At 54.3% G+C, this 24,942-nt stretch overlaps 2 protein-coding genes and 1 long non-coding RNA gene across 3 annotated transcripts in view; 1 reads left to right on the forward strand and 2 right to left on the reverse strand.

The window, feature by feature from the left end:
* Nucleotides 1-1,844: 1,844 nt before the first annotated feature.
* LOC137452960 (uncharacterized) lies at nucleotides 1,845-19,968 on the reverse strand. The gene is made up of 3 exons (XR_010990214.1): nucleotides 19,918-19,968; nucleotides 19,398-19,577; nucleotides 1,845-7,793 (listed from the first exon to the last, which is right to left on the reverse strand). It is a non-coding gene; the product is annotated as an uncharacterized lncRNA (long non-coding RNA).
* Nucleotides 16,964-17,227, reverse strand: HRK (harakiri, BCL2 interacting protein). The gene has a single exon (XM_068161963.1). The coding sequence runs from the start codon at nucleotides 17,225-17,227 to the stop codon at nucleotides 16,964-16,966; it is 264 nt and encodes an 87-aa protein (XP_068018064.1).
* FBXW8 (F-box and WD repeat domain containing 8) overlaps nucleotides 19,740-24,942 on the forward strand; it is a 68,298-nt gene continuing 63,095 nt past the window's right edge. The window contains exons 1-2 of the mRNA XM_068161798.1: nucleotides 19,740-20,486; nucleotides 23,662-23,766. Coding sequence (XP_068017899.1) covers nucleotides 19,755-20,486; nucleotides 23,662-23,766 — 837 coding nt within the window. The 5' untranslated portion in view covers nucleotides 19,740-19,754. The remainder of the gene's footprint in view (nucleotides 20,487-23,661; nucleotides 23,767-24,942) is intronic.

Below are 24,942 nucleotides of genomic sequence, written 5' to 3' on the forward strand. Positions count from 1 at the left end.
CATCCCTCAGTCCCTGCTTTTCTAGCTGGGACACTGTGGGAGAGCCAGCTCTGTGCTGTTGGCAGTCTGTCCTTGGGTCAGTTTTGAAAGGGACTACAGGTGAGAGACTGCTAACAAAGGCATGGAGTGACAGGGAGAGGGGGTTGGCTTCAAAGTGGAAGAAGCTGGATTAGACGTTAGGAAGAAATTCTCCCCCATGAGGTCCTGGAACAGGCTGCACAGAGAAGCTGTGGAGGCTGCAAGCCTGGAAGCCTTCAGAGTGAGGCTGGATGGGGCCTTGAACAACCTGGTCTAGCAGGAGGTGTCCCTGCCCACACCAGGGGTTTGGAACTAGAGGATCTTTTAAGGTCCCTTCCAACCCAACCCATTCTGTGATTACAGCATTGGCTGTGTGAGGCAGAACAGTTCACCTCTCCTGGAACATGACATTTGGACCTGAAGGATGGCCAAGGGCTGAGGTCCAGCCAACATGGATTCAGGAAGGGCAGATCCTGCCTCTCCAACCTGATCTCTTTCTATGATCAGGTGACTGCCTGGTGGATGTGGGGAGGCCTGTGGATGTGGTCTACCTGGACTTCAGGAAGGCCTTTGACACTGTCCCCCACAGCAAACTGCTGGCTAAGCTGCCAGCCCGTGGATTGGACCACTACACTCTGTGCTGGGTTAGGAACTGGCTGGAGGGCCGGGCCCAGAGAGTGGTGGTGAACGGTGCCGCATCCAGCTGGAGGCCAGGCATCAGTGGTGTCCCCCAGGGATCAGTGCTGGGCCCTGTCCTCTTCAACATCTTCATCGATGATCTGGATGAGGGGGTCGAGTCAGTCATCAGCAAGTTTGCAGATGACACAAAGTTAGGGGCAGATGTTAGTCAGTTAGAGGGTAGAAAGGCTCTGCAGAGGGACCTCGACCGACTGGACAGATGGGCAGAGTCCAATGGGATGGCTTTCAACAAGTCCAAGTGCCGAGTGCTGCACTTTGGCTACGGCAATCCCATGCAGAGCTATAGGCTGGGGTCGGAGTGGCTGAGAGCTCCCAAACAGAGAGGGACCTGGGTGTGCTGATCGACAGCCACCTGAATATGAGCCAGCAGTGTGCCCAGGTGGCCAAGAGGGCCAATGGCATCCTGGCCTGCATTAGGAATAGTGTGGCCAGCAGGAGCAGGGAGGTCACAGTGCCCCTGTACTCTGCTTTGGTTAGGCCACACCTTGAGTCCTGTGTCCAGTTCTGGGCCCCTCAGTTTAAGAAGGACATTGAAACACTTGAACGTGTCCAGAGAAGGGCAACAAGGCTGGGGAGAGGCCTTGAACACAAGCCCTATGGGGAGAGGCTGAGGGAGCTGGGGTTGTTTAGCCTGGAGAAGAGGAGGCTCAGGGGTGACCTCATTGCCCTCTACAACTACCTGAAGGGAGGTTGTAGCCAGGAAGGGGTTGGCCTCTTCTCCCAGGCAACCAGCACCAGAACAAGAGGACACAGTCTCAAGCTGCACCAGGGGAGGTTTAGACTCGAGGTGAGGAGGAAGTTCTTCACCGAGCGAGTCATTCGTCATTGGAACGGGTTGCCCAGGGAGGTGGTTGAGTCATCGACCCTGGAGGCGTTCAAGGGGAGATTGGACGTGGCACTTGGTGCCATGGTCTAGGCATGGGGTCTGTGTTGATAGGTTGGACTCAGTGATCCTCGAGGTCCTTTCCAACCTAAGTGATACTGTGATACTGTAAAAGCACAGGGGAAAACTTCAGTTCTAGGGCCAGCTCCTGAGACACTTCTGCTTTCCATGACTGAAGGGCTGGTGCTGAGGACAGCAGTTCTCTTTCCAGTTGCAGAGACGAAACAAAGCCAGAGCCTTTCTTCTGCCATGGAACAGTTCTTGTCCTTGGCTTTTTATTTTTTTTATTAAAGTCATTATAAATATGTACAAAGAGTCTCAGCATATGAAATTTCCTTTTACAAAAGAGAGAAGCCACATCCAACCAGAAGCAGGAGCTCCATGACCTCCTGGCAGCAGTGAGCATCTGCTCTGCTCTCGCTTTGGTGAGGGTGGAAACTTGCACAGTGACTCCGCACCAGCTTACATCCAAACAGAACCAACTCAGGGAGGGGCGAGGGAAAGAGGACTCCCTGCAGCTCAGCTGTGTGCTGCCAGCAGTGCCCCTGGGAGGGGAGCAGAGGGGAGAATTTGGACATGTCCTGAGGTGAGGGGAAGATTTGTTCTCATGATAAATTGTGGCCCTCAGATTGATTGGAGAGGTTGTGCTGTGAACAGCCACGAAGCCAAACCCACTGCAGCCGCTTTGCTCTCTGCTTAGGTGCCATCTGTAACTAAGAGTGGAGGTAACTAGCAAGGGCAGCTCAGTTCCCAGATGCTCTCAGTGAGTATTTGTCACACTCCAAAGCCACCTTCTGTGAATATTAAAACCCTGGGGTTCAAGTACTGAAGTGTCCCTGCAGAGTGACCAGGGGAGAGCTCTGCTGGGCAAAAGTCACTCTGGCATACAAATAACTAGTCAGAAAAAACATTCACCTGCTGGGTGTCTTGTACTCCTACATTTCTGTGGCAGGTGGGGAACAGAGAGTCTGTAGCTCTGACTGGAACAGTTGGCTTCCTCCCACTACTGCTGGTGGTGGGAAGCCTTGCAGGGTGTGCTGATGGAGGTGCCCGTGGTGCAGACGGTGCGTGGCCCAAGCCAGGCAAGGAGCACAGGAGGCAGGGACACTGACCTGTGTGCTGAGCACAGCTGCCTGCCTGGCTGCAGAGGGCTTGCAGAGGAGGCAGGGACACTGACCTGTGTGCTGAGCACAGCTGCCTGCCTGGCTGCAAAGGGCTTGCAGAGGAGGCAAGGACACTGACCTGTGTGCTGAGCACAGCTGCCTGCCTGGCTGCAAAGGGCTTGCAGAGGAGACAGGGACACTGACCTGTGTGCTGAGCACAGCTGCCTGCCTGGCTGCAGAGGGCTTGCAGAGGAGACAGGGACACTGACCTGTGTGCTGAGCACAGCTGCAAAGAGCTTGCTTGAGAAGAGCAAGGCAGCAGCAGCACGCTCCTCAGGACATGCTTTAATGGCCCTGAGGGTGTCAGGTCAGCAGTTGGACTGGGTGATCTCAGAGGCCTTTTCCAACCACTAAATTCTGTGAGTGTCTGATTCCTCTCCTCCATTCAGACTAGCTGACAGACTGCTGTTTCCCAAGGAAGATCAAATCCCATCCTTTAGGCCTCCCTGGGATTTTGCATTTACATGGCCAGTGTCTCCTAACTCTCTGCTGGAGAGCTGAGCAGGTTTAGCTCAGCACACAGCCAGCAGGGCCTTGCAAACTGTTTTGCTGGAACAGGTTGCCCACTGAAGTTGTGGATGCCCCTTCCCTGGTGGTGTTCAAGCCCAGGCTAGATGAGGCCCTGAGCAATCTGGGCTAGTGGGAGGTGCCCCTGCCCGTGGCAGTGGGGGTTGGAACTGGATGATCATTAAAGTCCCTTCCAACTCAAACCATTTTGTGGTTCTATGAATGGGGCTGATTCTGGAGCTTGCCCTAAGAAAAGCTGTGCAGATACCATTCAGCTCTTGTGGAGACAGAAGGCAGCCAGCAGGGCCTGACATGGACAACAAAGGTGGTTCCAGGACTGAATTTGGCCCCACAGGAAGTTTGTCAGCTGTATCTCAGCCTTCTGTCAAGAGCATGGGCAGATGTTCTGAGCCCATTTGTAGGGAAACTACTTAAGTATGAGGCAGATGCACTATCTGCCTTCCCCATGAGCCACTGTGGACACAGCACTGGAGCTTTCCTTCCCCATTCTCCTCCCTAGGTGAGATTTAACTCTGGCTGCTCAGCCCATGAAGACTACAGTGAGGGCAGAACTCAACCACCCAGTTCCAAGGGGTGTGTGGGCACAGAAGCTGCACCAGTTTGTAACCAGTGCCACTGGCCAGCACTGCTGCTGCTTCTGCACTGCACCTGGGGCCCTGGTGAGTTTAGCATGATACAGAAAGAGAGCAAAGTCACCAATCAGCTTAAACTGAGCTAAGCAGGGCCTCTGGTTTAAGTCAGTTACTTCAGGAGTGGCCTTAGCTAAATGAAGGTCATCTCTGCATGCCCACATGCTCTAAAGCCCAAGTGTGATGGGTTTCTCCTTCCTCAGCACTGACAACTCATTGATTTGGGTGATTTGCTGGATGTTTTTACTAAGTGATGCCTCTCCTGGGCATGTCAAAGTGTGTGATGGGAGGCTTGGTCCCACTCCATTTTTTTTGTCCCCTACTGAAAATAATTCCAAGAGACAGAAGGAAATAACCTGGAATTAAAGGGCCACATTCTGTCCTGGCTGTAAGCCAGCTGCCTGCAAGCAGACAGCAGTGCCATCCTAGGATCAGCTTCAGGTGTTCAAGGCCAGGTGGGATGAGGCCTTGAGCAACCTGTTCTGGTGGGAGGTGTCCCTGCCCGTGGCAGGGGGGTGGAACTGGATGATCTTTCAGGTCCTTTCCAACCCAACCTGTTCTATGAGTCTATGAACTTGGCCAAAGGACTCCTTTTGTCAGGCTGGGGGGGAGAGAAGCTGGTTAGTGGTTGCCACCCTGCTGCTTTTTTCACGTTCAGTATGAGGCTGCAGCGTGTGATGGGAGCTGTCTTGGTGGAGTGCTGCTTTAAAAATTCATCAAGACTTTCCTCGCAGCCACATTATGCAGCGCCCTGCACAGACTATGAGCTCATAGCCTCCTCCTCTGGCTCGCACACGCACCGTCTGCTGAAACCCAAGACGAGGGCTGCGTTTTTCTCCCCCTGTAGGGAGCACTCCCCAGCCTTCACCGAGGCTAATCACAATCAATGACTTCTTGGCTGCTGCAAAAACACAAGGGGAGTGCGAGAGAGGAACTGCGCCGCTTTCCTACCCATTAGCGCGGCACAGCCCCCCCCTACCACCACCGCCGCAGCCAGCTGCTGCAGTGCAGCTCCAGGAGCACTAGGGGAGTCCACAGCGTGCTGGCTTGGCCAACACAAACACCGACCAGGGCTAGATCAGAGCTTGTGAAAAGGATAAAAACAGCCCTTGTCAAAAAAGGGAGGCGTTCAGGAATAGCAATCGTACCAGCAAATGTAAGGCTTGGACAACAGATACCCTCCAGGAAGGAATTCCATTTCTGTACAGGGACTGCTGGCTAGGAAGTGCTGGGAAGCTTCTGCCCTGGCAAAGCTGGCTTGGCCCAGCCACCAGAGATGAAAACTCTCCAAACCCTGACCCTCAGTTCCCACTGAACAGCCAATTTAGAACTACAAAAGTGAAGCACATCAGGGTTAAAGCAGGATTTGGAGTACTGAACCTGCTGGAGTTTACACTTGGGCAGCACCACAGGTTTGGTGGTTGGGTTTTTGTTGTCTCCTCAGGTGTTTGGTGTGTTGGGAGGAGCCAGGGGAACCTGTTCCCTGGGAGCTCTGGGGTGGGGGAGGGACAGGAAAGCCTGTCCACAGGGTAGGACTGAGGTGATGGCTGACTCAAGGGGCTTTCCCAGGGCAGGGAGGGACACTTTGGGAAGGACAGAACTTTCCCTCTGCTGTGCTGTCATCTTGCAGGGGAATTGCCTCTGGCAAAAGTGCTGCAAGGCAGCACCCTGCAAACTCTGCACTCAGAAGGTACCAGGGAAAATGGGATCATGCCTGTGCCAGGTGAGAAGTTCACTGAACATTCAGAACTGGGAGCTAAGAACTGTTGAAGGGGAGGAACGTGTAGGAGACCCCTCACTCCTGCACTGAGAAATGTGAGCCAGCTCCCACCCTGGGGGGGGCTGTCACAAGGCTGCCTCTGTGTAGATGAGTGAAGACCTAAGGCTGCCTGTCCTCTACAGCAAAGTGACACCTCCCCTCCTCCTGATCAGCTCCTTTCTCATCACATTTGACTCGTGCCACACAATTTCACTTCCCCACCTGAGCTGTACTTTTAAGACTATGCCCAATCCAGCACTTGCTGAAATCAGCTGAGGCTCCTCCTTTGACCAGAAGCATTACTTATTTCAGCAGGAGACTGAGCTGGGAAGGAGGGCAGGATGCTGAGAATCACTGAGCACTGGGGCCAAAAAATTGTAGGAAAATGTTTTATTGGTCCCTGTGGCTCTCAGACCATTCCAACCCCATCAACAGATAAACTACACTGAGCTAATGATCCCTCCCCACACTGCACAGAACATCACGCAGGGCAAGGTTATTCATTAGGAACAAGCTGCTCTTTCTGCTGTTTGTGAGTTGACTTGGATCAATAATATCCATGGTTATGTGTGCAGGGCCCCCAAACACAGCAGTGAATATTTGATAAAGGCAGGATTCAGCTTTGAGGCTGCTTAGAAACATTCCTCCTGCAGGAGAGAGAGCTGCAAGGTGTGACAGGGACACAGTGCCCACGTGGCTGGGCCAGGGTTAGGGCACATGGTTAAAAAGCAAGCAGCCAAACTTCCTTTGGAAATTGGGTCCTTAACATTCCTTGAGCAAACCCCTCTGGCCATGAGAGGGGCAATTTTCTGGTGCAAATATCTGAAGCTTGGAAAAATGTTTCTAAAAGCCTGTGCCTAACGCTGACTGTGGAACAGCGGCTGGGAAGCTCCCTCCAGCTGCCAGGTAGCGCTGGCTGAAAGAAAAAGTGCTCAGTACCAGACTGAAAAGAGCCCTTGGACTTCTAAGGACAAGTTGTCTTGTTATCCCTTTGTCTATGGATTGGTCTAGATACAGTCCTCCTCCATGGCTGACAGGGTTTGAGTGTTCTGCTCACCGTCCAACCCGCTCTGGCTGGAGGTGTCCCTGCTGACTGCAGGGCGGTTGGACGAAGATGACCTTTGAGGGTCCCTTCCAACCCAATGCAATCTGTGAGAACAGCCAGCCCTGGAGCCAGAGGAGGTCCTGCACTCACAGACTCTTGAGGCAGATGCTGCAGTGACAAGAGCTGGAGTGTCTTTGCCATCCCAAGGAAAGCTGCTTCCCAAGCTCCAAACAATCAAAAGAAACAGAGCTGAGTTTTGTCAAGCTCTGGGCTAGGTTGTCTCACCTTACCTAATGCAGACTGAAAGAAAGGAAGAGAGAAAAGAATAGCACCTTCTCAGCAAGAATTCCTTCTTGTATCTTGTGTATAAATATTAATAACCAAAATAGATTTCTCCTTGCCCCACGTTTCAGAACATCCTCTTGGGGGAACCTGTATAGCACCACAGCGAGGCACTTTAGCCCCAGACAAATATTAAATGGAGCACCAGAGAAACCTGAAGTCGTAGGGAAAGCTTCCGTCCCCCGGTGCCATAGTTACTATATACACACACAAAGTGTCGTCCGAGCTGCCCAGCACCCGGCCCCCGCCGCCGCGGCCAGGCCCTGCCCGCCCGGCAGCGCCTCTGCCGGCTCGGGATGTGCGTCTCCGTCCTGCTGCCCCGGCAGCAGCGTTGCTGTGGCCGTACCCAAGGTGCAGCGGAGCCAAGGCCAGCGTTACAGCAAGGACATCACTACTCTTTTGACTCAGACTGCAGGAGCAGGCCTGCTCAGACCACCATCATCTACAAGGAACGCGGCTCACGTTCTCGACAAGGCATGCACGTTTAACGTATGCATACAGGAGGGTTTACATTCTTCTATATATAAGCATGTATGTGTCTCTGGTTTGCTGCTGGGCCCTTCAACAGCTCCTGCCGTGCAAATCCTTCTTCACGTTGCCCAAAGCACTTCCAACATCTTCCACTTCTTTCTTTATCTCCACTCTCCACAGCTGCTGCTCAGGCTCTGGATTCCCTGGAGGAAAAGGGGAAACAATTTTCTCCAAGGGCACAGGGTTTTCCTCCAGCCTAAGGAAGCAAAAGAATTGTGTTTGGGTTTAATTATATTGATGCATTGGTTACAATAAAAGCTTCTTTTGGAATTTATGCTTGAAGCCTCCTGCTGAATGCAGCCAGCAGAGGAGGGAGGTAATTTATGGGGAGGCTGCACAGGAGCTGACACCTCCAGCCCTGCGCTGCCGCAGTGCTGCTGGGGAGCCCTCGCTTCGCCAGGGCTCTCGCTCTTTCCCCTGCTCTCTCTCCGTTTACACCACCTGAACAGAAATGTTGACTTTTAGGGAAGCCATTAATTTGGGTACAGGTAGGCAAGGGGGTGCATGGAGTACCACAGGAGACTTGGAGGCACTCACTCACTCCTGCTTCTGCCACTGATTAGATTTGTGGCCTTGAGCGAAGTGCTTCTTTCAGTTGCTGCTGTAAAATGAGGGCAGTAATAACTTCTCTGCCTCATAGGTGGGCTGCAAGCCTTAATTAATAAAGTGCTCAGAGAAAGGCACCTATCTAAGTGCAAATTAGCAGGAGAGGTGCCCAAGGGGCAGCTGGGATGAAATTCCCATTCCCCACCTTCATCCCTAGGTTTCTCGATAGCAGCATCCTGCCTTTCAGAGCGAGTTGTCTACTGTGCAGAGGCTGTGACGAGGAGTGAGCTTAGAAAAACCTCCGTGGAGACATCTCTGCTGGCTTCTGGAGGAGGTGATATCACCCAGCTGGGAGGAAGGAGGGGGAGAGCTGCTGATTGTGCAACTGCACAGGCTCTGAAGTCCGAGTGTGAACTAGGGCTGGCCAGCAGCTCTGGGGCAGACTCTGAGCATGGTTACTCCAATGCAAGCCCCAGACCGTTGCCCTTCCTTCTGCAGTGCCACCCTGCTCATGCCAGCCTGCAGGTTACCATGAGCCAGGGTCACTGCCTCTGAAGTGCACCAAAACCTTCACTGTGTGCTGCAACAGGCTCTCAGTAACCTACTGCATCTCTGCATCAGCCTCCTGAGGTTGAACCTGACCTCACCCCGGTTCCTCCCAGCTGCTCCAGCTGCCGCTGCGCACGGGCTGCGGCCATTCCCACCCCTGCCTCCCGCTCTTCGCTGCCTTGCTCTCCAGTTTGGAGCGATCTGACGCAACAGTGAAAATAGCTCCAAGGCCCCAAGCCAGAATGAATCATCTAGACTGGAAGCACGTTTTCATTTGTCTGGCTGTGATCAAGGCTACCAGCTACTCACACAGTTTCTATGGCTCCTGGATGTGCCTGAACACTCTCACACACACACCAGCTCCCAGGAAGCACTGGAGGTCTGTTTTGCAGAGCTGCTTAGCTTCTTGGGCAGGAGGTAACCAGGAAAGGTGTTTGGTGCTTGAGAAGGCATGAACACGACAATACTGGCTACACAGCAACAGCCAACAGAGCACAGACCATTGAGAAACAGCTGGCAATGACTAGCCCAGAGGCTGAACCCCTGTCCCCATTTGGCCTCCTGGCCTCCATGCCCAGGAGACAGCCCTCTGTGAGCCCCATGCTGCCATGCAGCCCGCCCAGGACCTCAGCCTGCACTCACACGACTGCATGCTCAGCACCAGGCCGCTGCTGAGCACAGACAGCACCAGGGCATGCTCTACACCTGTGAAACATCTCAAGGAGGAGCTTCTGGGCACCTGCACCTATCACACAGGATATCCTTGTAGGAAGGTCCTCAAAATGAACCCCATGGCACTGCTGGAGTGTGAAGGAAGGCACAGCTGAGGAGCTGGCCTGGTGACACGGAGGCAGAGCCACTGAAGTGGTTTCTTACACTAACAAAGTGAGGTATTTACTCAAGTTAGGCTGGAATAAAGACTTCAGGAGTTGATTAAAGGATTTCCTCCAAAGCAAACCCATTTAATCCTTATTTATGAGTTCTCCTGCAGCAGCACTTCCAGTTGCCAGCTATGAACCCTTGTCCGGCTGTGCCATCCACGGCCGGCCACCGATCATCCTTGGTGCCATTATGTTTTACAGACTGTCCCTCTGTGTCACTTAACATATAGAAAAATCTATAAAACCCTGTAAAAGTTGATAAATCCTCCAACATCTTGAACTGGGAGCGATAAATCTGCCCCAGGGCAGGCAAAGAGCTCAGCGCAGTGTTTATGCATCTCACAAGCCCTATTGGAGGAGCTCAAATGGCTCTTTAAGTTTTGCCTCAGCCTGGGGCTGGCCTTCTGCAGAAAGGTGAATTTCATGGAAAGAAGAAAAGAGAAGCCCAGAATGCTGGCCTTCAGCCCACCTTCCAATAAAACAACTCTGAATATCCTGGGCTGTGTTAAAGCCCTTTCTGGGTGCACGTTGGCTGCGCTGCCAGTATCTGAGTCATTAATGGAATATAGTTGGAGCCAAATTCTGATCTCATTTACAGCACTGTAAATCCAGGGCAACCCAATTGACTTCAGTGGAGTTACTCCAAATTTCCCACAATAGGCACTCAGCAGATAGACCAAAATTTGGTACTCTGGGTCTGAAAAAGGCTGAGGAAAGCCAAACTGCAGCCCATCTGTAAGAGTGGGGTGGAGAGTGAACTGGACAGAGTGCCAGCACATCCCCTCTGCAGAGCTGCTGAAAACCTCTTTGTTTTACAGCTTATCCTTAGCATGTTGAAACTTTATTTTAGGGGGGAGATGGGAGCAGGGAATTGTCCACAACCAACAACATTTTTCATTTACTGATGAGAAAAACCACCCCAGGAATTCTAGCTGAGTTCTTAGATGACAAATGCTACGTCTCCTGAAAACATGAAGGGATGAAGGAAACTGTCATGGGAACCAGCATTCCCTTTGGTGATGTATCCCTCTCTTCCTGGGCACTTCAGGAGGTGCAGAGTTTGCTCAGAAAGTTCCTCTTAATTTGTGAGACACCAAACCATCTCAGCCAGCCCCCAGATGTCCCCTTGCTATTTGTAAGACATGGGCACCACAGCTTCTCAACTGCTCTGAACTCCCCAGCCCTCATCCTACAGGTTTCTGGCACAGCCTGCAGAGCTGGTGCCTACCTACAGAAAGCAAGCTGCTCTCCTCTGGGATCCCCAGCGGGACAGGCATGAAATGGCTCAGGCAGGGGGTCCCAAATCTCATCTCAGCATTTCTTTGACTAATCTTTACTCAGAGGCAGGCTGCAGAGCCACGCTTGGTGCCACCTGCACAAAGCCAGAGGAGAAGCTGAGCTCACATGCCCTAAAGCAGTTGGCAAAAGGAGCTCTGCTCACAGCTAACCCATCAGCCTGTCACTTCTGGGTTTAAATGGATTACACAGGCAAGTCAGCTGGCACGTGCTCCTCTGCTAATAAACAAAATAACAGTTATTGATATATCCCAAGCACAACAAAAAGTGTTCAAGGGCTTGGATTGCTGAGGGAGGGCTGGAAGCAGGGACAAAACAAGGCACTTCCACTTCCTTCCTGATGCAGCAGCAGGTTAATGAGAAAACAAGGGCTGGGCAGGAGCCCTGTCAAATTCCCCAGCAGCCTGCATCCATGTACACTCACACTTCATTAGCAGCTCTGTGGGAGACCCAAGGGCAACTTGGAAGACCGAAAAACAATTAGGAGGAGGTTCAAGAGGTAAGAGGAGAACTACCAGGGAAGGACTGGGAAGAATGGTGTGTCCAGGAAGGAGATCTCAGCACAGGAAGATGAAGGAATCCAGGCAGAGTAAACAACTAAGTTGGGGCTCTGACCTTTGCTCCCAGCAGTGGCTGGCCTGGCCATCCCCCCACCTGCAGAAACAGGCATCTCAGGAGTCTTTGTTTCAAAGAGCTCTGCTGCCTGTTTATCACCACAGCCAGTGCTGGAAGGATCTCTGTGTGCAACTTAACTGTGAAGCTGGGGTAAGGATGGCAGGGATCTTGGGCAGTCTTGAGCAGGATGCTAGCCACTAGGAAGAGCAGCTTTCTTCTGCCCTAGTTACCCAGGAGGATAAACAACAGTGCTGGCCTCTGTGTCCCACAGGGTGGGACAAGCTGACTGCTGTCCTCCTGCAAAACCCCAGCTCAGTGTTGAGCCACTCGGCCGAGTCCTGTGCTAGCTGCACTGCCTCTGGTCCTTCATTTGCTCTGCACTCCTGCACAGCTCAGTGTGACACCTCCAGAACTCTTATCAGCACAGTTTTAATACAGATAATTAACTGCACTGAGACTTTGGACAGAGTGGCTCTGCATGAACCCCGCAGCAAACAGTGGGGGGAATCACCAGCAACACGGTGGGCACAGAACCAGGCTGGTGAAGCTGGCAGGGACAAGCAGGGTTTGATTTTAATGCACTGCCACTTCTGAACTAAGAGTGAGATACAAGTGACACTGCATGCCAAACTGGCACCTGACAACTATACTTCATGCCCTGGCTGGGCATTTCAAGGTGATGTCAGATGATACATTAGAACACTGCCATTTGCAAAGCACTCATCCCCAAATCCCAAGCGTGGGCCACAGATACAAGCCAGTCACGTGCAGCAGCCCCAGTCCTGCTCTCACTGCCATCACCTAGAGATGTGAGAGCAGAAGTTCCCTGGTACACAGGGTTGTACACACACTTGGATATCCACAAGTCCATGGGACCAGATGGGATCCATCCTAGGGTGCTGAGAGAGCTGGCGGATGTGCTAGCTAGGCCACTCTCCATCATTTTCCTCCAGTCCTGGCTCACTGGTGAGGTCCCAGATGACTGGAAACTGGCCAACGTGGTCCCCATCCACAAGAAGGGTCGGATGGAGGAACCTGGAAACTACAGGCCAGTCAGCCTGACCTCAGTGCCAGGGAAAGTGATGGAGCAGATTATCCTGGCAGCAATAACTGCGCACCTGAAGGATGGCCAAGGGCTCAGGTCCAGCCAACATGGATTCAGGAAGGGCAGATCCTGCCTCTCCAACCTGATCTCTTTCTATGATCAGGTGACCCGCCTGGTGGATGTGGGGAGGCCTGTGGATGTGGTCTACCTAGACTTCAGCAAGGCCTTTGACACCGTCCCCCACAGCAAACTGCTGGCTAAGCTGTCAGCCTGTGGATTGGACCACTACACTCTGTGCTGGGTTAGGAACTGGCTGGAGGGCCGGGCCCAGAGAGTGGTCGTGAACGGTGCCGCATCCAGCTGGAGGCCAGTTACCAGTGGTGTCCCCCAGGGATCAGTGCTGGGCCCTGTCCTCTTCAACATATTCGTTGATGATCTGGATGAAGGGGTAGAGTCAGTCATCAGCAAGTTTGCAGATGACACAAAGTTAGGGGCAGATGTTAGTCAATTAGAGGGTAGAAAGGCTCTGCAGAGGGACCTCGACCGACTGGAAAGATGGGCAGAGTCCAATGGGATGGCTTTCAACAAGTCCAAGTGCCGAGTGCTGCACTTTGGCTATGGCAATCCCATGCAGAGCTATAGGCTGGGGTCGGAGTGGCTGGAGAGCTCCCAAACAGAGAGGGACCTGGGTGTGCTGATCGACAGCCACCTGAATATGAGCCAGCAGTGTGCTCAGGTGGCCAGGAGGGCCAATAGCATCCTGGCCTGCATTAGGAATAGTGTGGCCAGCAGGAGCAGGGAGGTCATAGTGCCCCTGTACTCTGCTCTGGTTAGGCCGCACCTTGAGTACTGTGTCCAGTTCTGGGCTCCTCAGTTTAAGAAGGACATTGAGACACTTGAGCGTGTCCAGAGAAGGGCAACAAGGCTGGTGAGAGGCCTTGAACACAAGCCCTATGAGGAGAGGCTGAGGGAGCTGGGATTGTTTAGCCTGGAGAAGAGGAGGCTCAGGGGTGACCTTATTGCCCTCTACAACTACCTGAAGGGTGGTTGTAGCCAGGAGGGAGTTGGCCTCTTCTCCCAGGCAACCAGCACCAGAACAAGGGGACACAGTCTCAAGCTGCGCCAGGGGAGGTTCAGACTCGAGGTGAGGAGGAAGTTCTTCACCGAGCGAGTCATTCGTCATTGGAACGGGTTGCCCAGGGAGGTGGTTGAGTCATCGACCCTGGAGGCGTTCAAGGGGAGATTGGACGTGGCACTTGGTGCCATGGTCTAGTCATGGGGTCTGCGGTGTCAGGTTGGACTCGATGATCCTCGAGGTCCTTTCCAACCTAAGTGATACTGTGATACTGTGATACTGTTATTCCCTGTGCTACATTGTTGTGTGAAGCCACAAGGGCCTGAGGGAACAGCTACCAACCTGCCTCCTCAGAAACAGAACAGCTACCAACCTGCCTCCTCAAAACCAGCCTGGACACTCACAGCAGTCCATGCAAAACGCTGCTACTACTTGAAAGGGCAGGAGAGGAACTGCAGTGCTAAGCCAAGCTGAAGCTGGCCTTGTCCTCTAACCTCTCTATTCATTCTGCAGCCACCAGAGCACAAAGCGAAGGTTGGCTCTGCAGAGCATTTATTAAGCATGAAAGTTACTCCCCTCTCATGAGCCATGAAATCCTCTAAGTGTCCAGCACCTGGCCCTCCTGCCCAGTTGCAGGACAATGTTATTGTCACTGCAAAGTGTCTCTGAGGAAGGCAGAACACCACCTGCTCTGTTCAGAAATACTCCACTGCCTCACTCAGCCACTGCTGCTTTACACAGCTTTAAGTCCAACCAGCTCTGAGACACCACACATAATCAGGCAAAGAAAAGGTTCTCGATGGCAAAACCAAGCCAGAAACTGAGGTGCAGGTAATTGATTTAATTCTTCTGGGGTGGAATTGTATTTCCAACTGCACTTGGTCACTTCTGCCTCAGAAGCTTGCCAGGAGTTGGACAGGTCAGGGTGCTGCACACAGAGGTAACCAGGAGACTGTCCTAGCTTCTTAGTCTCCTGTACCTGGCCTCTTTATCCCTGAAACTGCTTCAGATCACACACAAGGACCTTCTCTTCAGACACTTACATTTGTGTCCATGAAGCCTCAGAGCATTTGGAGGCAGCTGAGCACATCCTGCCTGCAGCAGCCTTTGAAGCTGTAAGGAAGGACTGTGCCTGCTGAAGGAGCTCAGCTCGCCGTATCGAGGGTAGAGCTTTGCTTTCCCAGAGTCTCTTTATCAAAGCAATTTGTAGGTAATGGGTTATTGTTGGGCCTGAAGTGCAGAAAGCCAGATGGAGGTGAGGGCTCCAGAGCCATCAGCAAGAGGAGTTTGGGGGAAAATTCCTATCTGCCTAATAGTGCAAACCTTCACCAAACTAAAAACTCCAACAGGATGAGCAGGACGCCTGGGCTGAGTGTGGGCATGGATCCGTGGGGACACTGACCTCCCTCACCTGCCACCTGCTCTACACGGGATGAAGGTCCCACACTGGGCAGGGAGAAGGAAAAGGACAGTTGGGACCCTAGATACGGGAGGTCACTGCAGTCCCCCCTTGAATTTTGGCTCTTTTTGAGCTCAGAGTGAGAAGCAAGTCAGACAGGTGGCTCTGCTTTGAAACACCGGACTCAAACTTGCCACAAACTGATGGGAAGGGAAAGAAGATGCCTGAGCTCTGCCCCTGGCCACAGCCCCACACCTCTAACCACTGCTCCACACCACTGACTGCCTCTCCACAGCTCTGCTGGGCACAACCCTGCAGACACCATCCCAGAGCCCCTGAGGTGATGATTTTTTGTAGAGCTGAGGCTTTGGCTGACCAAAGAGCGAGTTTTGGTCGGGTTTGTTTCCAAAGCAGGCTTTCAAAGGTAAGCAGCTGAACCTCCTGAGAGAGCAGCAGTTGTGGCTCAGCCAGACCATAATAATGCCCCCTCATACACACACATTTACACCCCCCACCCCGTGCTGACACACAGACCTGCTGGAAAACCTTCTTTGTAAACTCTCTTGATAACTGTACTTCTTCTTCACACCACAGCTACGCACCTAATGGTATTGCATGCACCTAGGAAGCATGTGAGACACCTTGCAACGTGAGCCCTGATTCCTCTCAGCCCAGCTCTGCTCCAGGAGATGTAAACAGCCCAGTTAAGCTAAAACTGTGCATGGTCAGCCCACAACTGGTGGCAGTTTTCAACTGATTTTAAGCTCTTGTCTAAATCCTGCCTGGTCTGGTGGGTATGAAGCACACTGAACGTTCAAGGTCTCTCCTGAACATAAGATACACACTGGCAAACATTCACAGACATAATGCACCCCAAATAGCAGCCCTCACCCCTCATGTTTGAGGGGACAAATCCCTATCCCAAAGAGCACTTCAAAGCATCCTGAATCCCTGAGGTGACCCCACACATGCTGAGTATCCCTGCATGCTCCCAGGGCTGAGTTCCGAGCCGTCCCCACCAGCCCGGGAGGGGTCACCAGGACGACAGCAAGGGTCACAGGATAACAACAGGTTGCAAGTTAGGTCCCATTTCCCTCCTGCTGGCTTGCTCAGAGGCTCTGGAGCACACTGGAGGTTCTAGAAACCAGCAGTAACTGGGCTTGGCACACTTTTCTCTGGCTGATGGCTTGGGACCACCCTTGGGGAAAGTCTCCAGCACCGGGCAAGGCAATATCCAAAACACAGAGCCAGACACAGCCAGCCAAAACTCCAGGCTGCCCTGCTGGAAGGTCCTAAGGGGATATCCCACACAGGGCACGAGCAAAAGTTCCTCCACTCTCAAGAGGGCTGGAGGCTTGGCAGGCATGGGTAGGGGGAGCAAGCATCCTCTACCTCCCCGGGCTAGGTGCTGGGGTGACACAGAACCTGCACCACTCTCCCTGAGGCATCCTGCGCAGAGACCACTGACACTTGTTCGCAGGGGCCACAGGGTACTAGTCAGGCATGGAGCAGGAGCTGCCCATGGATGACCCGAGCGCAGAGGAGGCACAGGGCTGGGAGCCGTCAAAGTCTGCGGATGGGGAAAGAGGGTGTTTGGGGAGTCCTGGGAAAGGGAGAGGGAACAGGAGAGAGAGGAGGCGAAGGCGAAGGAGGTGCAATTTGGCAGCACCGGTGCCGGCAGCCCAGGGCTCCGAGCAGCGTCCCGGTCGCCGTCAGCTGGTACCGCGGACAGCGCGCTCCGCCGGGCCGGGCCGGGCCACCCTCGCCGGACTAGGACTCCACCGACCCGCGTCCCCGGGACGGACCCCGTCGCTCCGCTGCGGGTCCCAGCACGCCGGGCCGCGCCGCCCCGAGCCCCGCCGGCCGCCCAGCCGCCCCCCCGCCGCCGCCCGCTCCCCGGCGCGGTGCCGACCTGTTGCGCGTCCCGCCTGCTCCCCGCTCCGGCCATCGCCCCTCTCGCCTAGAGGCTCCTCCTGCGGATCAGCCAGGCCAGCGCGGCCGCGGGCGTGAGGGCGCACAGCAGGCACACCACGGCGGCCAGGCGCCGGCCGGCCGAGGGGCCGCGGCCCCGCGCCTTGCGCCGCGCCGCCCGCTGCTCCAGTTCATCGCCCAGGCGGCGCAGGCGGGCGGCGAGCAGGCGGGCGGCGGCCGAGGGCCGCGCGGCGCGGCCGGGGCTGCAGGGGCAGGGCGCGGGGGGGCCGCCGTGCAGCGCGCAGGGGCACATGGCTGCGCCGCCGCTCGCCGCCGACTGCCGCGGCGTGTGCGGGCGGGAGCGCGGGCGGGAGAGCGGGCGGGCGGGGGACCGGGGGGTTACATCATCCCCCGCGGGGCGGTGCTCGGCCGCGGGGAGCGGGAGGGGGCGACGGGGACAGCGGGCAGCGGGCGGGGGAGCGAGGGGAGGGGGACAGGGCGTGGGGATGAGGGACGTGGAGTGGAAGGGACAGTGTGTGGGAACGGGGGAATGGAGGGGACAGGGTGGGGATGGGGGACGTGGAGTGGAGAGGACGCTGTATGGGGATGAGGGAACAGAGGGGACAGTGTGGGGATGGGGGACGTGGAGTGCAGGGAACAGTGTGTGGGGATGGGGGATGTGGAGTGGAGAGGACACTGTATGGGGATGAGGGAACAGAGGGGACAGTGGGGATGGGGGACGTGGAGTGCAGGGGACAGTGTGTGGGGATGGGGGATGTGGAGTGGAGAGGACGCTGTATGGGGATGAGGGAATGGAGGGGACAGTGTGGGGATGGGGGACGTGGAGTGCAGGGGACAGTGTGTGGGAACGGGGGAATGGAGGGGACAGTGTGGGGATGGGGGATGTGGAGTGGAAGGGACAGTGTGTGGGGATGGGGGACGTGGAGTGGAAGGGACAGTGTGTGGGGATGAGGGAACGGAGGGGACAGTGTGGGGATGGGGGACGTGGAGTGCAGGGGACAGTGTGTGGGATGGGGGAATGGAGGGGACAGTGTGGGGATGGGGGACATGGAGTGCAGGGGACAGTGTGGGGATGGGGGACCAGAAGGGAGGGCACAGTGTGAGCAGATGGGAGGACTGTGGGGTGGAAGGACAGCATGAGGACAAGAGACTGTGGGATTTGAGGGGCAGTGTGCAGATGGGGACAGTGGGACGGTGAGGAGACTGTGGGATAGGGGGAACTGTGTGGGGAGTGGAGGGGACTGTGAGAATTGAGCACTGTGGGATGGGAGCACAGTATGGGGATGGGGGGATTGTGTGGGGACTGGAGGGGACAGTGTGGGGATGGCAGGAGGTGGGGGTACGGAGGGGACAGTGCTGCATGAGGGAAGAGTGTAAAAAGGGGGAATAAAGAGGAGCAGGGTTTGTGTGGTGAGGCATTTGGTACCTAGGAGTGGTGTAGGAGTTTGATGGGCCAGTGTAGGAATGGAGGGACAGTGTGGAGATGCAGGTGACAGTGCAGGGATGCAGGTGGCAGTGTAGAGATTGAAGGGACAGTGTGGAAATGCAGGGGGGCAGTGAGGGGATTACACAGAGCCAGGGAGGATTTCATCACCCAGAGCATTACCAATTCTGATCACATTTCAGGTGGCCAAAGGGTGCACAGCCTCCCCAGAACCTGCCTGCAGGCACTGACCTGGGGGGGATGCAGAATCCCAGCAGGGCTGAGACACCCTCAGGCAGGACACCCCATCCCACATCAGCCCTGAGGACAGCAGCAGGGGCTCCCTGCAGCTTCCTGCATGGCAAGAATCACCCTAGACTGTCCTGTTTCCCTTCTGCCTGGCAGGAAGGCTGCTGCCCCCGCCCTGGCAGATCACCTTGGTGTTGCAAAGGGGTCTGTGGAGACCCTCCTGGGGCTCACCTTCCTCCCAACCCACCTATCCTCCGTGGAGCAGCCTCATGTCCTGCTAGAGGCAGCTCTGGCTCTGCAGCTCCTGTGTTTGCAGGGCTCACCAGAGTCAGCAAACGCCTCCCATGGAGATCCTCCTCCAAGTCCAAATGACTGTTTTATAGGGAAGACAACTTGGGGGGTTTCTACCTACAAGATTTCCTCCTCAAAAATGAGGTAGTTCAGTTTGTTTCCTGGAATCCAAAATGCTTGTGTTCACTAAGCTGAGTTTTCTACACTGCATGGGCAGCAACACTGTGAAGGAGAAACAGCAGCGAGTGGCTGCCGAGGATGCTGAACGACAGCAGCCAGAGGGGGCTGTGAGGGTGGAGGTGCACTGGCACACAGCACTGCTGAGAGCAAGGGCCAAGCATTTTCGCATGCCCACCAGTGCCCATCAAGGACAGCTGTGTGACTTTGGAGACGTGGTTTAGTGGCCACAGGGGTGTTGGCTGATGGTTGGATCTGATGATCTCAGAGGTCTTTTCCAACCTTAATGATTCTATGACTCCTGTGGCCAGGTCTCACTTACCTGCTTTATTACCTCAAATGCTCCACAGGAGTTGTGCTGAAGACTTGTGTCCCTGCAGCCTTCCCACTCCTCTGGGCTGCTGGACTGGGATGAAGCAGAAGCAGCTCCGTGGCTGTGTCTCAGCAGCTGGGTTTATCCATCGTTTGAAACACGGCCTCTCAGCAACAAGCTGGGTTGCTCCTGGAAGCGTGGACAGAATGTTGACTCCTCACCAAAGCACGGTGAAAGTGGCAGCTCTTGGGCTGCAGCGGCTGCGGAGCAGGGTGGGCTGAGCAGCGCAGCACAGCTTCCCCAGGAGGCGTTACAGGGGCCGCGGGGTTGGACCTCCCCTGCCCTCAGGCTAACTTGGCCAACACAATGCGCGGAATTGATGGTCCCAGCGGGGCCGTCACCGGGTGGCAGAGCAGTGCACCTCTGCGCCTCCTCCGCGGCAGCATCCCCTGCGGCGGCCTCTCGTCCTCTCTGGGCGCAGCTTCTCCCCAGCGGAGCCCAGGCCCAAGGCGTCCACAGAGGACTCTACCTTCACGCGGCCACCACCAGCTTTCCGAGGCCAGGCCACGCTCGCCCGGGCCCCTCGCCCGCCCTGCCGCCCGTCGTGTGCCCGACGAGGGCGCCCGGGCCGCGCCGGCTCTCGCACCTGCCCCGGGCCGCCAAGATGGCTGCCGGCAGCCCCTCCGGTGGCGCCCCGGCGGCAGTAGGAACCTTCGCGCGGCGGAACGCGAGGGCGCGGGGGGCGGTTTCCGGGCCGGGCCGGAGGGAGGCTGGGCCGGGCCCGGCCCCGCCGCCATGGCCGAGGTCTCGGCGGAGCTGGATCTGTTCCGTCGCCGCTGGCGGGAGGAGCTGGCGGGGGGCGCGAAGCGGCGGCGGCGGGAGGCGGTGGCGGAGCCCGAGGCGAAGCCCGGCAGCAGCAGCAGCTCGGAGCCGGCCGAGCCGGGCTACCTGGCGCTGGCCCGCGGCCTGCTGGACGGCGGCTCCCGGCCCGCCCCGGCCCACCGCAGCCCGTCGCCTGCCCGCCCCGCCGAGGAGCCCGCGGGGGATGGAGGCGGCGACGGCAGCGACGATCTACTGGGGCAGCTCATCCGGGACCTGGTAGGGCTGCGCGGGCCCGGGGTCGCGCTCGTTGGGCTGGGGCAGGCCTGGCGCTGCGCCGCGGGGCAAAGGCCGGGCCGAAGAGCGAAGGGGCTGGCGCCGGCCGGGGCGGCGGAGGGTCAGCTGGGGCCGCGTTGGGGCCGCCTGAACACGAACGGAGAGAAGGAGTCTGTGCTTCGGCTCTGGGATGGGGCGAGAAAGGGGGGCGCTGAGGTTGGGGTTCCTGTGAGCTTCTTCCTAACCTCAGCATCCCAATATTTCGGCTTTAATCCTCCGGAATGCACTCCTGCTCGCGGCACTAGTTCTTTTTTTTCCCTCTTAAGAAACATTTTCTTGCCTGTTGAGGCTGGTGGGTGGCGGTGCGGTCATTGAGGGTGTCACAGCAGCGCAATGACAAACCCGGTGCTCCTTCTTTAAATAAAGGAGTTGGTTTGGAAATACCCTTAAATACAGCTCTGAACCAGATAAAAGCTGTTTGGGTAAATCCTCTAAATGCAGCAGAGATTTTTATTTACAGTGGAGGAAAACTAGGGGGGAAACCCGTTTTCTTGCCCCTCACTAACCTGACTGTGACTAATTACTCTTTGCTTAAAAATAAATAAATTAAAAAGGAGGAGATTAAATTTCTATCTGCAAGGCACAAATTAATCCATTTACAGAATTAGTGCTCCATTAGCACACAGGAGCCCAAATCTGTCTCAGAGGGGATGGCAGTGTTTGAGTTTTGGATTCCTTCCAGCAGACTTTTAGACAGCCTGGTGCTGACTTCACTCCCCAGCTTCGTGTGCAGCAGTGAGCACTGTGCTCAAACCAAGCTGGGTCAGTTTTTGGGGGGTAGGAAGGGAAGACCTTGAGCTGGCTCTAATTTTAACAGTGCATCAGAATGGAATTAGTGTGAGCTGGTGCTTGTGCTTTGTCACAGGCTCACTGTTGGTTTAAACACTCTTAGAGGCTGATTCAATACTCTGTATGGCAGGGGGTTGGGTTTTATCCTTCCCCCCCCTCACTTTTCCATGAGAGAGCTCTCAGTCTCAACTGTTGTGTTTTGTAGGCAGTCTGTCCTTCTGATGATACCTTTGGGTGCATGTAGGCAGTCCAGGTTCTGCTGGCTGGATGTGACTCAACTCCAATTTGGAAGCAGTCTCTTTGTGCCTGAGCTCATAAGCCTGGAGCTAATAAGCCTTGCCCAATGGCTCATCTTATTTGTTTGGGCAGCTCTTTGCTCCAAAATGGTTGTGTGGCTCCTGGATCTGAGCTGCTGCACATCTGGCCAGCTTGGGCTCTGTCTGCATGTGGCCCTGGAGATGTGCTCTCAGAGTTCCTTTTCTGTTTTTCTTTGGTGTCCCCTTTGGAAATAGATGTAATATAAATCACAGGAAAGCAAACAATCTCCATGCAAATCCACAGCAGGGAGTGGAGCCAGTGGTCCTCAGGCAGAGGGGAAGGAAAAGGAGCTGTTTGTGCAGGGAAATTGTGGACAAGGAGGGAGGGGAGCAGGAGGGTTGGCTGCAGGTCCTGGGTTTAGTAACATTAGAGTGAGTGCAAGGCTCCAATGTTTATAAACTGGATTTAGCTGTTTTGCTAAAGAGACCTAATGGGAACCTTGCCCATATCTGTGCTGCCCAAACACTTACCTAGTGCAGAATACCTTTTGCATGGAGAACTTCCACACAACCACATTATGCTATGGCTTTCTCCTGTAGCTCTACTTTAAACAGCCCTCATGTGGTTTCTTCATTGGTGCTGCAAAGGGCCCAGGCTTAAATGAGCAAGGAGCAGTGGAAGTGCAAAGAAACAAAGGCTGGAGAAGTGCTAAGAGGCAGTGAATGGTCCTGATTTGTGAGCTGCCCACCTCCTGACAGCAAATCATGGAAAGATGCTTTAACTGAACAGCTGATTCTGTTTGTGGGGAGGGATGGATGGAGGGAGGGAGGGAGGGAGGGATGGATGGAGGGAGGGATGGATGGAGGGAGAGTGATCAGGTGTTTGGGAGTGCCTGAGGGGCACAGAAACAAGGGAATAAAACACCAAAGAGCAAAATGGGCGACACAGAACTGGTCAGAATGGGCTAATTTTGCTCTTTCTCTGTTGCATGGTGTAAAGAGTTGGACTGTCCAGCCAGAAATGAGGGAGAGGGATAATCCTGGGGTGAGAACTGCAGGCAGGAGATGTAATCATTACACAGAGACATGCTTTTCCTTCCTTTTTTTTCCATGTGCTGCATTAGCTGTGAGATTGAAGTGATGGATTCTATGGACTTAACCTTTCTTTTTTTGGAGATACTTCATCAGCTGAAGCAGCAGCTGTCAGCACATTTTATATCCAAGATGTGTTTGTGTGTTACTGCTGAAAGAGAGACCCACGCTGCAGCAGCAGCTCCATCCAGCTGGAGATCAGACTGGTTCTTCCTTTTCCATCACCTGTGTTTGAAACCTTGCAAGCAGGATTCTTAGTGAGCCTGTGTCTCCAAAGTGCTTATTACTTTGCTCTTTTAGACACTGAAACCTCAAACAAACATTTCCACTTACATTTTAGAATCAGTAAGGTTGGAAAAGACCTCTAAGACCATGAAGTCCAACCATCCACCCAGCACCACCATGGCCATTAAACCACGTCCCTGAGTGCCACGTCCACATTGTCTCTTGAGCACCTCCAGGGATGGTGACTCCACCATCGTCCTGGGCAGCCTGTTCTAATCTCTTACCACTCTTGGAGCAAAGAAATTTTTCCTGATATCCAAACTAAACCTCCCCTGGAGCAACTTGAGGCCATTTCCTCTCATCCCATTGCTTGTTCCGTGGGAGCAGAGTCCAACACCCACCTTACTACAGCCTCCTTTCAGGTAGTTGGATGTGTGTCTTGCCTCTCTCTGTCACCTGGCTATAGCTGAGCCCTACATTCCTCCTCAGTTTGCTTCTTAGCTCAGTGTAGCCTTCTGATGTCCTTTACCTGATGTGTCTTGGAGAGAACAAAGGGTAGCTTGGGTCCCTTCATGCCAGCTTGGGCTGTCTGATGTTGTGCTGTTATGGGAAGGAGAGGCAGAATTCTGCCTCTTTTGTTGCATTGAGGATACCAATTCTTCCTTCATCCTGTGGCAGCCTTGCCTGCTATCTGTCTGTGCCTCAGAGAAGCCTACCAAATAACAGTGATTCTCTGTTTTGTCTTTCTGTTTCAGAATGAAATAAATGAGATTCCCTTCTTTGATGTCCAGCTGCCTTATGAACTGGCACTGAAGATATTTCAGTACTTGGGCAAGGCTGAATTAGGAAGATGTGCTCAGGTAGGTGCTGCTAACAGTTTGCTTCTCTGATACCACCTACAATTGGCAGAAATACTCAAGAAGCAGGCAAGATGCAAGGGAAGATGTGTGGTAGCTCAGCTGATTGTACTCTTGCTTGCTGGAAGTACTTGCAAAGCTGACTGCTGCAAGAATGAAAGGAGCTGGGTTTAGGGCTGGCAGTTGAATAGAGTAAAATCAAACATTTGTGGCTGGAGCAAAAGTGGAGCCTTAGAATATAGACCAAATCCTTGCAAAGGTCTTTAGCTACAAGTGGACCTACCTAGGAACAAGTGAGTGTCTTGCTGCAGTGTTCAGAGCTTTGCTGTGCTGAGGCCATGGCAGCCAAGCTGTTTCTCCCACTTGGAGCAGAGAGACATTTGAGTAGTCAGCTTTTGTCTGTAGTAATTTAGTGTGAGGTAAATACTTAAATTTGACACTGATTCTCCTCCTCTCTGCCCTGCCAGGGGTTTATATTTTCATAGAGAGATTCATAGAATGGTTTGAGTTGGAAGGGATCCTAAAGATCTTCTAGTTCCAGCTCCCCTGCCATAATTTAAGGTCATGCTTTCAGCAGTCTGTCCTCAGACATGCTCCATAATTTATGTGGTTGTGAACTGCTGGTCTCTGCAAGTAGCTTTCCTGTCTTGAAACTCTTCCCCACACACCTGAGCACTCTTACTCTTAGGATGGTTCAGCCCCCACTATTGCCCCTCTTTGGCTCCTTTCTTCACACAGTGAATGATGACCCTCCTCTCTGTGAGTCTTCAAAGCAAGCTCAGTTGGCAAGTGTTGATTGTTCAGCTCCAGGGGTACCTTAGAGCAGCCTTTCAGGACCTGAAGGGGCTGCAGGAGAGTTGGGGTGGGACATTTTACAAGGGCTTGGAGTTAGAGGACAGCAGACAATGGATTGAAGCTTGAGGAGGGCAGATTGAGACTGGAGATTAGGAGGAAATTCTTTCCACTGAGGGTGAGGCACACTGGAACAGGCTGCCCAGGGAGGTTGTGAAGTCTTCCCTGGAGGTGTTCAAAGCCAGGCTGGATGAGGTCTTGAGCAGCCTGGTTTCATGGAAGGTGTCCTTGCCCATGGCAGGACAGTTGGAACTAGCTGATCTTGAAGGTCCTTTTGAACCCAAACCATTCGGTGATTACCCTGTGAAACAGAGTAGGAGCATGGGG

This window comes from Melanerpes formicivorus, unplaced genomic scaffold (genome assembly GCF_026170545.1).
Source record: "Melanerpes formicivorus ecotype bairdi unplaced genomic scaffold, bMelFor1.0.p_v2 SCAF_60, whole genome shotgun sequence".
In the NCBI taxonomy this organism is placed as follows: domain Eukaryota; kingdom Metazoa; phylum Chordata; class Aves; order Piciformes; family Picidae; genus Melanerpes; species Melanerpes formicivorus.